This window comes from Taudactylus pleione, unplaced genomic scaffold (assembly GCF_031769625.1).
Source record: "Taudactylus pleione unplaced genomic scaffold, aTauple2 ptg000926l, whole genome shotgun sequence".
NCBI lineage: Eukaryota > Metazoa > Chordata > Amphibia > Anura > Myobatrachidae > Taudactylus > Taudactylus pleione.
Window position 1 is genome coordinate 1,155,647 of NW_028285327.1, and position 17,618 is coordinate 1,173,264.

The 17,618-nt window shown below is 52.6% G+C and overlaps 1 protein-coding gene across 3 annotated transcripts in view; it reads right to left on the minus strand.

The window, feature by feature from the left end:
- Positions 1-17,618, minus strand: part of SHTN1 (shootin 1) — a 298,248-nt gene that overhangs the window by 268,920 nt on the left and 11,710 nt on the right. For 2 of the 3 annotated variants that reach the window (XM_088459666.1, XM_088459665.1), the window contains exons 2-3: positions 16,906-16,958; positions 5,629-5,689 (exon numbers count right to left, since the gene is read on the minus strand). In XM_088459666.1, the coding sequence (XP_088315792.1) occupies positions 5,629-5,689; positions 16,906-16,958 (114 nt within the window). Of the gene's footprint in view, positions 1-5,628; positions 5,690-16,905; positions 16,959-17,618 lie in introns of those variants that run through there. The other variant, XM_088459667.1, reaches the window with a different exon arrangement.

Here is a 17,618-nt window from a genome sequence, read left to right on the forward strand (position 1 = left end):
GCCGCTCGCGAGTGGGTCTGAATCAGGCCCTCAGAGCGAGCGCTCTGTCATAGCGTCCAGCTCTGAATCAGGGCCACTGTCAGTAACAGTAAATCCGAGGCTTTACCTCTCCAACTTCCACCAACCCTGAAAAAGCTACTCGATTTGAATTTCAACCTTCAGTGGTGATCACACTCCTTGAAATATCTTGGGGCCAACTATATCACCTTATTCAAAAAGATTAAAGACCTAGCCTAGTGGCACAAGCATTACATTGGTCAGATCAATACTAAAAACATGAACATCCTCCAGAAAGTAATATATCTATTCCAGATGTGCCCTGTCGCAATGCCAGTTGTGCCCCATCACAATGCCAGTTGTGCCCCATCACAATGCCAGTTTACACCCTTCAATCTCTCTGTGGCTGTGTTATCTTCAATGGCTCAAATCAGTGTATTCTACAAAAAACTCTCTTGATCTTGCTCAACTTGGAGCCTTGGTCTCCCTTATTACATAGATACTATAACGCCTGTGAGTAATGAAATAACCCGCTGGGATTCCTGACCTCACACAAAGAGATGGGTGGATTTAGAAAGTAAACATAGACTTAGTCTTCATTCTAGCACCCTGCACTCAGCTGATACAACAAACTACTAAAATACAGGCGATAGTGTGCTAGAAGCACCAGAGCAGAGAACACCACTCCAGGCAGGAAAGATGAACTTCACAGGTTGTGATAGGTGCAAGGTGCTAGAATGATCACTACAGACCCACAACAGTTTCTCTACTCCTGACTTTGGCCCTCACACTCTCGAATTGGGATACCATAAATAGGTCACTTCATCTTTCTGAGTACCCTTCACCTTTAACACCCCTATGGAATCACCCTCACTTTCATCTGGGACATCCCATGTCTATGTCATCTACTTGGTGTAATGTTGGCATTACCAGTTTCTACCATATAATTGGGGAATTTGTGACCCCCTCATTTACAGAGTTCTACGAGTAATCCCACATTCCACAGGAACATTATACAAATGCTTCTGAGTCAACACTTTGTTCACTTCTCCCTTCTCCCAAGACCCCCTCAACGCCCTTCATCTCTGGAATGGTATTGTGTCCATCATCTTACTGGTCTGTTTCTTGGTTGTACCATTCCATTCTGGCTCCACAATCACCGCCCCAGGTATGTACATGAACTGGCCTGAGAGTCTGACTTCAGTTTCTCCCTCAAACCCAAGAACTGTCCATAATCAGAGAAAACATTTCTAAATGTACCATTAGTGTCTTGATTAATGTAAATTCTTACAAGTATACATTATTAGGTAGTATTTAGTGCAGGGGCATTTACACTGTATGTATCCCAACACCTCTAATTTATGTTGGAAACACTGCGGAAAACTTGGTTCTTTCGATCACATATAGCGGACATGCCCAAAACTTTACTCTTTCTGGAAAACTACCATTGATAAGATCTCCACATTACTAGATCTAGCCACTGCTTTGTCCCTGATTAACCCATTTCTCTATGCTCCAGTGTGTCAACTCAGGCCAACAAACTGATACTTCACATCTATTGTACTGCGAAATGCCAAAGAACACACATTTGGAAACGATCTGATGTATCAACACATCGAACCCAAATTGGTCCATCTCCAAAATGGAGTATTTTACTAGTCTGCAAAGCAATTATGTAAACAAATATCAGGCCATCTGGGACACACAGCACAATGTTACCCCTCCAAGCTACATGTAGTCAGTTATTTCATAGCTCGTCTCTGACCCCGTGCCTGGTTGTCCCCTGGCTCACTCGAGATACTCTTCCCATCCATCTCCTACAACTACTCTTTACCTAATCTCCTACTTAATTTCTGTTGGCTCTCACGTGTCTCTTTTCCCTATTATTTCCTACCTTCTACCCCCCACCTACACATTTTTATTTTTTACATAAAATAATATAATCTCAGCCATCATGGAATCTCCCTTCCCTCCTATTTGTGCACACCCCGCCTAACAATCCACTGGCCATAACACTCGCTCAGAGGCATGATTATCAGCTACCATAGTTATACTGTTTTGGTCTATCAGTGCGCTAATGTTATTGTTTCTCACAGAACGGACTATAGTGGATCTTCATGGACCCAATGGCAGCCCGACAGGGCAACATGAGAGCCCTACACTGGCCCGCAGGTACAACAGACGGGCCCTACACTGGCCCGCAGGTACAACAGACGGGCCCTACACTGGCCCGCAGGTACAACCGACTGGCCCTACACTGGCCCGCAGGTACAACTGAAAGGGCCCAATACTGGCCTACCAGTACAACTGTCATACAGTACAAATGGCCAAATACTGGCCCTACCAAGAGAATAGGCGGGTCCAATAATGGCCCTAAATTCACAACAACAGCTCAAATATGCCAGTACTGGCACTATCAGTACAACAGGGGCTCACAATACTAGTCCCACCAACCCAACAGGCTCAATACTGGTCTACTGGTGCCACAGGTGGAAAGAGAACAGAGGCCAGGAGGGAGCACAATCTCTACTAATATTATCAAAAAACAGCTGCTAATTACCCAAGACGACAGTATTATATACACCTGTAAAACAGCCCAGGATTGGAAAGGAATGTTGGCGAATTGTACCAAATACCAATCCCTGCAACATCAGCATAAAAGCATCATCCAACTAATTTCCAAATTGTTCACAATGAAGACTTATAAAAATGACGTGTACGTTTTCAGTCATTCCCGACAACAAGTGATCTCAAAATCAATAAATCAATATTTATTTCTACCAATAACACAAACTTAATAAACTGGAACTGAACGTCACATGCAACTACGCCTACACTTGGACATATTTTATTACGGGAGTGTATTGCTAGGTTTACCCTGTATCTTTTGGTATGTACGGTGCTGTGAAAAATTGTGGTGCCTTATAAATAATTGCTTATAATTATAATAATCTTATTTGACCTATCAGCATACACAGAAAGGACACTTTCTACTGCACTATGTCTTTGAAATTATTTAAAACTATCAATTACAGTAGATTCAGTATATGCAAGTAACGATTATGCCGAATTATCAGAGTGCTGGCCACCCAATTCCACAGGCGCTAAGCGTTCAAGGCAAACATCATAGAATACAAACAGATGGAAAGTGCCGTAATCATCAGATTCCCATTAGTATCCAAACTTGGGTCTAGACAATCACCTGATATCTCCAGACAAAGATCACACCTTAATAGATGTGAGTCTACTCCTGGAGCACTGCCGTTCACCTTCAGTTTATATTCTCTCTCTCTCCAACCAATGCCCCCCTCCATCTCTCTCTAACCAATACCTCCCTCCATCTCTCTCCAACCAATGCCCCCCTCCATCCCTCTCCAACCAATGCCCCCCTCCATCTCTATCCAACCAATGCCCCCCTCCATCTCTATCCAACCAATGCCCCCCTCCATCTCTCTTCACCCACTCTCTCTCTCTCTCCAACCAAAGCCCCCCTCCATCTCTCTCCAACCAATACCCCCCTCCATCTCTCTCCAACCAATGCCCCCCTCCATCTCTCTCCAACCAATGCCCCCCTCCATCTCTCTCCAACCAATGTGCCCCTCCATCTCTCTTCACCCACTCTCTCTCTCCAACCAATGACCCCCTCCATCTCTCTCCAACCAATGCCCCCCTCCATCTCTCTCCAACCAATGCCCCCATCCATCTCTCTCCAACCAATGCCCCCCTCCATCTCTCTTCACCCACTCTCTCTCTCCAACCAATGCCCCCCTCCATCTCTCTTCACCCACTCTCTCTCTCCAACCAATGCCCCCTCCATCTCTCTCCAACCAATGCCCCCTCCATCTCTCTCCAACCAATGTCCCCCTTCCATCTCTCTCCAACCAATGCCCCCCCTCCATCTCTCTCCAACCAATGCCCCCCTTCCATCTCTCTCCAACCAATGCCCCCCCTCCATCTCTCTCCAACCAATGCCCCCCTCCATCGCTCTTCACCCACTCTCTCTCTCCAACCAATGCCCCCTCCATCTCTCTCCAACCAATGCCCCCTCCATCTCTCTCCAACCAATGCCCCCCCTCCATCTCTCTCCAACCAATGCCCCCCCTCCATCTCTCTCCAACCAATGCCCCCCTTCCATCTCTCTCCAACCAATGCCCCCCCTCCATCTCTCTCCAACCAATGCCCCCCTCCATCTCTCTTCACCCACTCTCTCTCTCCAACCAATGCCCCCTCCATCTCTCTCCAACCAATGCCCCCTCCATCTCTCTCCAACCAATGCCCCCCTTCCATCTCTCTCCAACCAATGCCCCCCTTACATCTCTCTCCAACCAATGCCCCCCTTCCATCTCTCTCCAACCAATGCCCCCCTTCCATCTCTCTCCAACCAATGCCCCCCCTCCATCTCTCTCCAACCAATGCCCCCCCTCCATCTCTCTCCAACCAATGCCCCCCTTCCATCTCTCTCCAACCAATGCCCCCCCTCCATCTCTCTCCAACCAATGCCCCCCCTCCATCTCTCTCCAACCAATGCCCCCCCTCCATCTCTCTCCAACCAATGCCCCCCTCCATCTCTCTCCAACCAATGCCCCCCTCCATCTCTCTCCAACCAATGCCCCCCTCCATCTCTCACCACCCACTCTCTCTCAAATATCCCCCCCATCTCTCTCCACCCACTCTCTCTCTAACCAATACCTCCCTCCATCTCTCTCTAACCAATACCTCCCTCCATCTCTCTCCAACCAAAACCCCCTCCATCTCTCTCCAACCAAAACCCCCTCCATCTCTCTCCAACCAAAACCCCCTCCATCTCTCTTCACCCACTCTCTCGCCAACCAATACCCCCCTCCATCTCTCTCCACCCACTCTCTCTCTAACCAATACCTCCCTCCGTCTCTCTCCAACCAAAACCCCCTCCATCTCTCTCCACCCACTCTCTCTCCAACCAATGCCCCCCTCCATCTCTCTCTAACCAATACCTCCCTCCATCTCTCTCCACCCACTCTCTCTCTAACCAATACCTCCCTCCGTCTCTCTCCAACCAAAACCCCCTCCATCTCTCTCCACCCACTCTCTCTCCAACCAATGCCCCCCTCCATCTCTCTCTAACCAATACCCCCCTCCATCTCTCTCCACCCACTCTCTCTCTAACCAATGCCCCCCCTCCATCTCTCTCCAACCAATGCCCCCCCTCCATCTCTCTCCAACCAATGCCCCCCCTCCATCTCTCTCCAACCAATGCCCCCCCTCCATCTCTCTCCAACCAATGCCCCCTCCATCTCTGACCACTTATACTCTCTCACTCCTCTCTCCAACTAATAGCTCCGTTCTTTTCTCCCCACCTGTCCTCCTCCCTCCCCCACTCTCTATCACCATCCCTCACTCTATGCTGTGCATCACTGACACAGGGGGGAGGGTGAGAGGTCAGACCAATGTGATGCCCTCTTTTCTCAGCGGTTTATGATATAGACATTTATAGAGATTAACAATTTCTCGCTTTGCAGAAAGACTGGAAAATGCCATTAGGCCGCACAGAGACCACGCAGTACCGTGCGCGGGAAATCAGGGTGCTTAATAATCACAAACATGGGAAGAAATAATCAGCACAACATTAGACATGGAAGAGCCAGAACCTACTTTTACTGAATTCTTCCAACTTCCTGACGGCCTCATCGCGCTGCTGTCTGACCTTGTCGTACTATCGGGTAACAGAGAGAAAACAGAATAAATGTGAAAGTGGAAAAGCAGTACAATAATGCAGCACATGATGGGTGAGGTGGGGCCAGGGACAGCACATGATGGGAGAGGTGGGGCCAGGGACAGCACATGATGGGAGAGGTGGGGCCAGGGACAGCACATGATGGGAGAGGTGGGGCCAGGGACAGCACATGATGGGAGAGGTGGGGCCAGGGACAGCACATGATGGGAGAGGTGGGGCCAGGGACAGCACATGATGGGAGAGGTGGGGCCAGGGACAGCACATGATGGGTGAGGTGGGGCCAGGGACAGCACATGATGGGTGAGGTGGGGCCAGGGACAGCACATGATGGGTGAGGTGGGGCCAGGGACAGCACATGATGGGTGAGGTGGGGCCAGGGACAGCACATGATGGGTGAGGTGGGGCCAGGGACAGCACATGATGGGTGAGGTGGGGCCAGGGACAGCACATGATGGGTGAGGTGGGGCCAGGGACAGCACATGATGGGTGAGGTGGGGCCAGGGACAGCACATGATGGGTGAGGTGGGGCCAGGGACAGCACATGATGGGTGAGGTGGGGCCAGGGACAGCACATGATGGGTGAGGTGGGGCCAGGGACAGCACATGATGGGTGAGGTGGGGCCAGGGACAGCACATGATGGGTGAGGTGGGGCCAGGGACAGCACATGATGGGTGAGGTGGGGCCAGGGACAGCACATGATGGGTGAGGTGGGGCCAGGGACAGCACATGATGGGTGAGGTGGGGCCAGGGACAGCACATGATGGGTGAGGTGGGGCCAGGGACAGCACATGATGGGTGAGGTGGGGCCAGGGACAGCACATGATGGGTGAGGTGGGGCCAGGGACAGCACATGATGGGTGAGGTGGGGCCAGGGACAGCACATGATGGGTGAGGTGGGGCCAGGGACAGCACATGATGGGTGAGGTGGGGCCAGGGACAGCACATGATGGGTGAGGTGGGGCCAGGGACAGCACATGATGGGTGAGGTGGGGCCAGGGACAGCACATGATGGGTGAGGTGGGGCCAGGGACAGCACATGATGGGTGAGGTGGGGCCAGGGACAGCACATGATGGGTGAGGTGGGGCCAGGGACAGCACACGATGGGTGAGGTGGGGCCAGGGACAGCACACGATGGGTGAGGTGGGGTCAGGGACAGCACACGGGTGAGGTGGGATCAGGGACAGCACACGGGTGAGGTGGGGTTAGGGACAGCACATGGGTGAGGTGGGGTCAGGGACAGCACATGACTAAGCTAGAAAAGTTACTCATAAGGAAACGCGTTGGTACAGTAAGGGACCCAGCAACGGTGACTGTAATCTATCATGGAGACACCTCTGAGCTAACGTATCCGCTAACAGCGCTGAGGACGGAGCAGAGTGATCACCGCTGACTCTAGGAGCCGGTATCTCGGTCAGCACGTCGGCTATAGCTGCACTCACTCTGCACAGATCACTCAGCAGGGAAAGGTTCTCACTTCTTAAGGGGGGTATCCACTAGACGATAAAGTTGAACGATTGAACGATAATGATAAAATCGTTCGATAATCGTTTGAACATCGTTTGCAAATCGTGCAGTAATTGTTTCCAACGATGTACGATGCGCGCTCCCGCTGGTCGTTTGATCGTCTCCTCCATCAACTGAACATGCAGGTCAATTTCACTTGATTGCTTACAAATAGTTTACACATCGTTCACGCTGAACGATCAAACGATGAACCACTGTCTGCCCACTATAGCTGAAAGCTCTCAATCACAGATTAAAACAACATAGTTTATTGTTAGATCTTTTGCAAATTGTTCAGAGTGGAAGATCATATTTCAAGGGAAACTTCAAGGGAAAATCGTTAAGAGGTTGGACAGGGATAAAATCGTCTAGTGGATGCCCCCCATTACTGTGCCGGAACCCGGGAGGTTAATCACTACATTCATATGAAAGGGGCTAGAAACATCTTTTACGTGCGCATTTTATGTGTCCTGTTAACTGATTACACCCTGCAGAACCGATTTTATTCTATTATATATATTTTTATTCCTATTTTTTGCTAATAATATTTGCTATTATTTTAGGTCTATTTATTGTATTTATTACACTTAATTTATAGCGCTTTCTGGTACGACACATAATTTAAGAAAATGTACTTTGTTTAGTAAAGCTGCTTTTATTACAAATGACTGTAGAAGAGCTTCACCACATTCCATCAGTACCTGGGTGTTATTGATTTAATGATTTCCACCTGTGCGGATAACCGGCTCCCTGTACGAGTTGTGAACATATTGTCTACGCAAAGTAGGATCTGACCTTGGTGCTATAATGATGCAGCTCTCTAGCATGGTAATATGGGCCCTGAATGTGAGAGCGTCACTCCTCTAGTGCTCAGGTGTTACTGTGCCCCTGTATGTGAGAGCGTCACTCCTCTAGTGCTCAGGTGTTACTGTGCCCCTGTTCTGGGCCCTGAATGTGAGAGTGTCACTCCTCTAGTGCTCAGATGTTACTGTGCCCCTGTTCTGGGATCTGTATGTGAGAGTGTCACTCCTCTAGTGCTCAGATGTTACTGTGCCCCTGTTCTGGGCCATGAATGTGAGAGTGTCACTCCTCTAGTGCTCAGATGTTACTGTGCCCCTGTTCTGGGATCTGTATGTGAGAGTGTCACTCCTCTAGTGCTCAGATGTTACTGTGCCCCTGTTCTGGGTCCTGTATGTGAGAGCGTCACTCCTCTAGTGCTCAGGTGTTACTGTGCCCCTGTTCTGGGCCCTGAATGTGAGAGCGTCACTCCTCTAGTGCTCAGGTGTTACTGTGCCCCTGTATGTGAGAGCGTCACTCCTCTAGTGCTCAGGTGTTACTGTGCCCCTGTTCTGGGCCCTGAATGTGAGAGTGTCACTCCTCTAGTGCTCAGATGTTACTGTGCCCCTGTTCTGGGCCCTGAATGTGAGAGTGTCACTCCTCTAGTGCTCAGATGTTACTGTGCCCCTGTTCTGGGTCCTGTATGTGAGAGCGTCACTCCTCTAGTGCTCAGGTGTTACTGTGCCCCTGTATGTGAGAGCGTCACTCCTCTAGTGCTCAGATGTTACTGTGCCCCTGTTCTGGGATCTGTATGTGAGAGTGTCACTCCTCTAGTGCTCAGGTGTTACTGTGCCCCTGTTCTGGGTCCTGTATGTGAGAGTGTCACTCCTCTAGTGCTCAGATGTTACTGTGTCCCTGTTCTGGGTCCTGTATGTGAGAGTGTCACTCCTCTAGTGCTCAGGTGTTACTGTGTCCCTGTTCTGGGCCCTGAATGTGAGAGTGTCACTCCTCTAGGAGCTCAGGTGTTACTGTGCCCCTGTTCTGGGTCCTGTATGTGAGAGTGTCACTCCTCTAGTGCTCAGATGTTACTGTGTCCCTGTTCTGGGTCCTGTATGTGAGAGTGTCACTCCTCTAGTGCTCAGGTGTTACTGTGCCCCTGTTCTGTGTCCTGTATGTGAGAGTGTCACTCCTCTAGTGCTCAGATGTTACTGTGTCCCTGTTCTGGGTCCTGTATGTGAGAGTGTCACTCCTCTAGTGCTCAGGTGTTACTGTGTCCCTGTTCTGGGTCCTGTATGTGAGAGCGTCACTCCTCTAGTGCTCAGGTGTTACTGTGCCCCTGTTCTGGGTCCTGTATGTGAGAGTGTCACTCCTCTAGTGCTCAGATGTTACTGTGTCCCTGTTCTGGGTCCTGTATGTGAGAGTGTCACTCCTCTAGTGCTCAGGTGTTACTGTGTCCCTGTTCTGGGCCCTGAATGTGAGAGTGTCACTCCTCTAGGAGCTCAGGTGTTACTGTGCCCCTGTTCTGGGTCCTGTATGTGAGAGCGTCACTCCTCTAGTGCTCAGATGTTACTGTGCCCCTGTTCTGGGCCTTGTATGTGAGAGCGTCACTCCTCTAGTGCTCAGATGTTACTATGTCCCTGTTCTGGGTCCTGTATGTGAGAGTGTCACTCCTCTAGTGCTCAGATGTTACTGTGCCCCTGTTCTGGGCCTTGTATGTGAGAGCGTCACTCCTCTAGTGCTCAGATGTTACTGTGCCCCTGTTCTGGGCCCTGAATGTGAGAGAGTCACTCCTCTAGGAGCTCAGGTGTTACTGTGCCCCTGTTCTGGGTCCTGTATGTGAGAGTGTCACTCCTCTAGTGCTCAGGTGTTACTGTGCCCCTGTTCTAGGCCCTGAATGTGAGAGAGTCACTCCTCTAGTGCTCAGATGTTACTGTGCCCCTGTTCTGGGCCCTGAATGTGAGAGAGTCACTCCTCTAGGAGCTCAGGTGTTACTGTGCCCCTGTTCTGGGTCCTGTATGTGAGAGTGTCACTCCTCTAGTGCTCAGGTGTTACTGTGCCCCTGTTCTGGGCCTTGTATGTGAGAGTGTCACTCCTCTAGTGCTCAGATGTTACTGTGCCCCTGTTCTGGGCCTTGTATGTGAGAGTGTCACTCCTCTAGTGCTCAGATGTTACTGTGCCCCTGTTCTGGGCCTTGTATGTGAGAGTGTCACTCCTCTAGTGCTCAGGTGTTACTGTGCCCCTGTTCTAGGCCCTGAATGTGAGAGAGTCACTTCTCTAGTGCTCAGGTGTTACTGTGTCCCTGTTCTGGGCCCTGAATGTGAGAGCGTCACTCCTCTAGTGCTCAGATGTTACTGTGCCCCTGTTCTGGGCCTTGTATTTGAGAGTGTCACTCCTCTAGTGCTCAGATGTTACTGTACCCCTGTTCTGGGCCTTGTATGTGAGAGCGTCACTCCTCTAGTGCTCAGGTGTTACTGTGCCCCTGAATGTGAGAGCGTCACTCCTCTAGAAGCTCAGGTGTTACTGTGTCCCTGTTCTAGGCCCTGAATGTGAGAGTGTCACTCCTCTAGTGCTCAGATGTTACTGTGCCCCTGTTCTGGGCCCTGAATGTGAGTGTATCACTCCTCTAGGAGCTCAGGTGTTACTGTACCCCTGTTCTGGGCCTTGTATTTGAGAGCGTCACTCCTCTAGAAGCTCAGGTGTTACTGTGTCCCTGTTCTAGGCCCTGAATGTGAGAGTGTCACTCTTCTAGGAGCTCAGATGTTACTGTGCCCCTGTTCTAGGCCCTGAATGTGAGAGAGTCACTCCTCTAGGAGCTCAGGTGTTACTGTACCCCTGTTCTGGGCCTTGTATGTGAGAGTGTCACTCCTCTAGTGCTCAGGTGTTACTGTGCCCCTGAATGTGAGAGCGTCACTCCTCTAGGAGCTCAGGTGTTACTGTGCCCCTGTTCTAGGCCCTGAATGTGAGAGTGTCACTCCTCTAGTGCTCAGATGTTACTGTGCCCCTGTTCTGGGCCCTGAATGTGAGTGTGTCACTCCTCTAGTGCTCAGGTGTTACTGTGCCCCTGTTCTAGGCCCTGAATGTGAGAGTGTCACTCCTCTAGGAGCTCAGGTGTTACTGTGTCCCTGTTCTGGGTCCTGTATGTGAGAGTGTCACTCCTCTAGTGCTCAGATGTTACTGTGCCCCTGTTCTGGGCCCTGAATGTGAGTGTGTCACTCCTCTAGTGCTCAGATGTTACTGTGCCCCTGTTCTGGGCCCTGAATGTGAGTGTGTCACTCCTCTAGGAGCTCAGGTGTTACTGTGCCCCTGAATGTGAGAGCGTCACTCCTCTAGTGCTCAGATGTTACTGTGCCCCTGTTCTGGGCCCTGAATGTGAGTGTATCACTCCTCTAGGAGCTCAGGTGTTACTGTGCCCCTGTTCTGGGCCTTGTATTTGAGAGCGTCACTCCTCTAGTGCTCAGGTGTTACTGTGCCCCTGAATGTGAGAGCGTCACTCCTCTAGTGCTCAGATGTTACTGTGCCCCTGTTCTGGCCCCTGAATGTGAGAGCGTCACTCCTCTAGTGCTCAGGTGTTACTGTGCCCCTGTTCTAGGCCCTGAATGTGAGAGCGTCACTCCTCTAGTGCTCAGGTGTTACTGTGCCCCTGTTCTGGGCCCTGAATGTGAGAGCGTCACTCCTCTAGTACTCAGATGTTACTGTGCCCCTGTTCTGGGTCCTGTATGTGAGTGTGTCACTCCTCTAGTGCTCAGATGTTACTGTGCCCCTGTTCTGGGCCCTGAATGTGAGAGCGTCACTCCTCTAGGAGCTCAGGTGTTACTGTACCCCTGTTCTGGGCCTTGTATTTGAGAGCGTCACTCCTCTAGTGCTCAGGTGTTACTGTGCCCCTGAATGTGAGAGCGTCACTCCTCTAGAAGCTCAGGTGTTACTGTGTCCCTGTTCTAGGCCCTGAATGTGAGAGTGTCACTCTTCTAGGAGCTCAGGTGTTACTGTGTCCCTGTTCTGGACCATGAATGTGAGTGTCACTCCTCTAGTGCTCAGATGTTACTGTGCCCCTGTTCTGGGTCCTGTATGTGAGAGTGTCACTCCTCTAGTGCTCAGATGTTACTGTGCCCCTGTTCTGGGCCCTGTATGTGAGAGTGTCACTCCTCTAGGAGCTCTGGTGTTACTGTGTCCCTGTTCTGGGCCCTGAATGTGAGAGCGTCACTCCTCTAGGAGTTCAGGTGTTACTGTGCCCCTGTTCTGCATGCAGAAGGCTGTGTCTGGTGACGGTGGAGGAATGTCGGTGTCACTATACGGTATAATGGGGTGTGTGTGTATAGTGCAGCTGATAAGGCCGCTCCCAGCCACACAGGAGATAACGCAGAGGGAACAGTGTGACTCAGAGAACCCTTCCTGGCATGATCTATAAATGTAAGAGGGACCCTGACTGCACATCTGCATTACTGTACATCACAATAGGTTGCAGTGTCTTAGACACAATCAATAGGAATCATTTTATTTATCCTAGGCAGAATTATACAACATCAACATTGTATGCAGTAATCACTCATCTCTGCACTCCATAGGGGCAATCGGTGCAGCTAGCAGCCAGCATAGGGGCAATCGGTGCAGCAAGCAGCCAGCATAGGGGCAATCGGTGCAGCAAGCAGCCAGCATAGGGGCAATCGGTGCAGCAAGCAGCCAGCATAGGGGCAATCGGTGCAGCAAGCAGCCAGCATAGGGGCAATCGGTGCAGCAAGCAGCCAGCATAGGGGCAATCGGTGCAGCAAGCAGCCAGCATAGGGGCAATCGGTGCAGCAAGCAGCCAGCATAGGGGCAATCGGTGCAGCAAGCAGCCAGCATAGGGGCAATCGGTGCAGCAAGCAGCCAGCATAGGGGCAATCGGTGCAGCAAGCAGCCAGCATAGGGGCAATCGGTGCAGCAAGCAGCCAGCATAGGGGCAATCGGTGCAGCAAGCAGCCAGCATAGGGGCAATCGGTGCAGCAAGCAGCCAGCATAGGGGCAATCGGTGCAGCAAGCAGCCAGCATAGGGGCAATCGGTGCAGCAAGCAGCCAGCATAGGGGCAATCGGTGCAGCAAGCAGCCAGCATAGGGGCAATCGGTGCAGCAAGCAGCCAGCATAGGGGCAATCGGTGCAGCAAGCAGCCAGCATAGGGGCAATCGGTGCAGCAAGCAGCCAGCATAGGGGCAATCGGTGCAGCAAGCAGCCAGCATAGGGGCAATCGGTGCAGCAAGCAGCCAGCATAGGGGCAATCGGTGCAGCAAGCAGCCAGCATAGGGGCAATCGGTGCAGCAAGCAGCCAGCATAGGGGCAATCGGTGCAGCAAGCAGCCAGCATAGGGGCAATCGGTGCAGCAAGCAGCCAGCATAGGGGCAATCGGTGCAGCAAGCAGCCAGCATAGGGGCAATCGGTGCAGCAAGCAGCCAGCATAGGGGCAATCGGTGCAGCAAGCAGCCAGCATAGGGGCAATCGGTGCAGCAAGCAGCCAGCATAGGGGCAATCGGTGCAGCAAGCAGCCAGCATAGGGGCAATCGGTGCAGCAAGCAGCCAGCATAGGGGCAATCGGTGCAGCAAGCAGCCAGCATAGGGGCAATCGGTGCAGCAAGCAGCCAGCATAGGGGCAATCGGTGCAGCAAGCAGCCAGCATAGGGGCAATCGGTGCAGCAAGCAGCCAGCATAGGGGCAATCGGTGCAGCAAGCAGCCAGCATAGGGGCAATCGGTGCAGCAAGCAGCCAGCATAGGGGCAATCGGTGCAGCAAGCAGCCAGCATAGGGGCAATCGGTGCAGCAAGCAGCCAGCATAGGGGCAATCGGTGCAGCAAGCAGCCAGCATAGGGGCAATCGGTGCAGCAAGCAGCCAGCATAGGGGCAATCGGTGCAGCAAGCAGCCAGCATAGGGGCAATCGGTGCAGCAAGCAGCCAGCATAGGGGCAATCGGTGCAGCAAGCAGCCAGCATAGGGGCAATCGGTGCAGCAAGCAGCCAGCATAGGGGCAATCGGTGCAGCAAGCAGCCAGCATAGGGGCAATCGGTGCAGCAAGCAGCCAGCATAGGGGCAATCGGTGCAGCAAGCAGCCAGCATAGGGGCAATCGGTGCAGCAAGCAGCCAGCATAGGGGCAATCGGTGCAGCAAGCAGCCAGCATAGGGGCAATCGGTGCAGCAAGCAGCCAGCATAGGGGCAATCGGTGCAGCAAGCAGCCAGCATAGGGGCAATCGGTGCAGCAAGCAGCCAGCATAGGGGCAATCGGTGCAGCAAGCAGCCAGCATAGGGGCAATCGGTGCAGCAAGCAGCCAGCATAGGGGCAATCGGTGCAGCAAGCAGCCAGCATAGGGGCAATCGGTGCAGCAAGCAGCCAGCATAGGGGCAATCGGTGCAGCAAGCAGCCAGCATAGGGGCAATCGGTGCAGCAAGCAGCCAGCATAGGGGCAATCGGTGCAGCAAGCAGCCAGCATAGGGGCAATCGGTGCAGCAAGCAGCCAGCATAGGGGCAATCGGTGCAGCAAGCAGCCAGCATAGGGGCAATCGGTGCAGCAAGCAGCCAGCATAGGGGCAATCGGTGCAGCAAGCAGCCAGCATAGGGGCAATCGGTGCAGCAAGCAGCCAGCATAGGGGCAATCGGTGCAGCAAGCAGCCAGCATAGGGGCAATCGGTGCAGCAAGCAGCCAGCATAGGGGCAATCGGTGCAGCAAGCAGCCAGCATAGGGGCAATCGGTGCAGCAAGCAGCCAGCATAGGGGCAATCGGTGCAGCAAGCAGCCAGCATAGGGGCAATCGGTGCAGCAAGCAGCCAGCATAGGGGCAATCGGTGCAGCAAGCAGCCAGCATAGGGGCAATCGGTGCAGCAAGCAGCCAGCATAGGGGCAATCGGTGCAGCAAGCAGCCAGCATAGGGGCAATCGGTGCAGCAAGCAGCCAGCATAGGGGCAATCGGTGCAGCAAGCAGCCAGCATAGGGGCAATCGGTGCAGCAAGCAGCCAGCATAGGGGCAATCGGTGCAGCAAGCAGCCAGCATAGGGGCAATCGGTGCAGCAAGCAGCCAGCATAGGGGCAATCGGTGCAGCAAGCAGCCAGCATAGGGGCAATCGGTGCAGCAAGCAGCCAGCATAGGGGCAATCGGTGCAGCAAGCAGCCAGCATAGGGGCAATCGGTGCAGCAAGCAGCCAGCATAGGGGCAATCGGTGCAGCAAGCAGCCAGCATAGGGGCAATCGGTGCAGCAAGCAGCCAGCATAGGGGCAATCGGTGCAGCAAGCAGCCAGCATAGGGGCAATCGGTGCAGCAAGCAGCCAGCATAGGGGCAATCGGTGCAGCAAGCAGCCAGCATAGGGGCAATCGGTGCAGCAAGCAGCCAGCATAGGGGCAATCGGTGCAGCAAGCAGCCAGCATAGGGGCAATCGGTGCAGCAAGCAGCCAGCATAGGGGCAATCGGTGCAGCAAGCAGCCAGCATAGGGGCAATCGGTGCAGCAAGCAGCCAGCATAGGGGCAATCGGTGCAGCAAGCAGCCAGCATAGGGGCAATCGGTGCAGCAAGCAGCCAGCATAGGGGCAATCGGTGCAGCAAGCAGCCAGCATAGGGGCAATCGGTGCAGCAAGCAGCCAGCATAGGGGCAATCGGTGCAGCAAGCAGCCAGCATAGGGGCAATCGGTGCAGCAAGCAGCCAGCATAGGGGCAATCGGTGCAGCAAGCAGCCAGCATAGGGGCAATCGGTGCAGCAAGCAGCCAGCATAGGGGCAATCGGTGCAGCAAGCAGCCAGCATAGGGGCAATCGGTGCAGCAAGCAGCCAGCATAGGGGCAATCGGTGCAGCAAGCAGCCAGCATAGGGGCAATCGGTGCAGCAAGCAGCCAGCATAGGGGCAATCGGTGCAGCAAGCAGCCAGCATAGGGGCAATCGGTGCAGCAAGCAGCCAGCATAGGGGCAATCGGTGCAGCAAGCAGCCAGCATAGGGGCAATCGGTGCAGCAAGCAGCCAGCATAGGGGCAATCGGTGCAGCAAGCAGCCAGCATAGGGGCAATCGGTGCAGCAAGCAGCCAGCATAGGGGCAATCGGTGCAGCAAGCAGCCAGCATAGGGGCAATCGGTGCAGCAAGCAGCCAGCATAGGGGCAATCGGTGCAGCAAGCAGCCAGCATAGGGGCAATCGGTGCAGCAAGCAGCCAGCATAGGGGCAATCGGTGCAGCAAGCAGCCAGCATAGGGGCAATCGGTGCAGCAAGCAGCCAGCATAGGGGCAATCGGTGCAGCAAGCAGCCAGCATAGGGGCAATCGGTGCAGCAAGCAGCCAGCATAGGGGCAATCGGTGCAGCAAGCAGCCAGCATAGGGGCAATCGGTGCAGCAAGCAGCCAGCATAGGGGCAATCGGTGCAGCAAGCAGCCAGCATAGGGGCAATCGGTGCAGCAAGCAGCCAGCATAGGGGCAATCGGTGCAGCAAGCAGCCAGCATAGGGGCAATCGGTGCAGCAAGCAGCCAGCATAGGGGCAATCGGTGCAGCAAGCAGCCAGCATAGGGGCAATCGGTGCAGCAAGCAGCCAGCATAGGGGCAATCGGTGCAGCAAGCAGCCAGCATAGGGGCAATCGGTGCAGCAAGCAGCCAGCATAGGGGCAATCGGTGCAGCAAGCAGCCAGCATAGGGGCAATCGGTGCAGCAAGCAGCCAGCATAGGGGCAATCGGTGCAGCAAGCAGCCAGCATAGGGGCAATCGGTGCAGCAAGCAGCCAGCATAGGGGCAATCGGTGCAGCAAGCAGCCAGCATAGGGGCAATCGGTGCAGCAAGCAGCCAGCATAGGGGCAATTGGTGCAGCAAGCACCCAGCATACGGGCAATCGGTGCAGCAAGCACCCAGCATACGGGCAATCGGTGTACCACTTATATATGTACACGTCTTAAATACGGATTGTAAAAATATTATTGCACAACGTACCTCATCTTTATTTTTCTCATTTTCTGTTTTAAGTTCCTCATATTTTTCAATTGCTGGAAGAAAATAAAGAAGATTTAGGTAATGAGGTTGGATTCCCTTTTTCACCCAGCAGCTGTAGGGTCTCCCCCAAACCGGACACCACAAACTCAATGTTACCACCAAGACGAAGCCTCTGCATATCCATTATATCATAGCCAATATATCAAAATATCATAGCCAATATATCAAAATATCATATACATCATATCCATTAAATCCTATCCCTCATATCCTATCCCTCATATCCTATCCCTCATAATCCTGGTGGTCACAACTGCTGAAAACATCGCGATGATAAATCCTGTCTCCAGAGAGCTTACGCTCTAACAGCCACTTCCGAGCCTCGCCAGTACTAGCCAGGTAACGGTACGTGGCAGAGACCAGCACTGAGCGGGGCTATGTGAGAATAACTAATATTCATGTAGTTGGGAATTTGTACGGTCTGAGTGAAGGCAGAAAGAGGTTTTAATGTATTTTTTGATTTGCGGTATATTTGTGTTGGGATGTTTCTGTATACTGGAAGATTATTATTTTTATTGTGATAATAATCCTGCCTGATCGCCCCGTATTATGTAATTTAGCTATTTTATCCCATGTACAGCGAAAACCCTTATCGTGTCATATCCATAAAACAGGATAATAATGAGAATAAGCAGCACTTCCTGACTCAATTT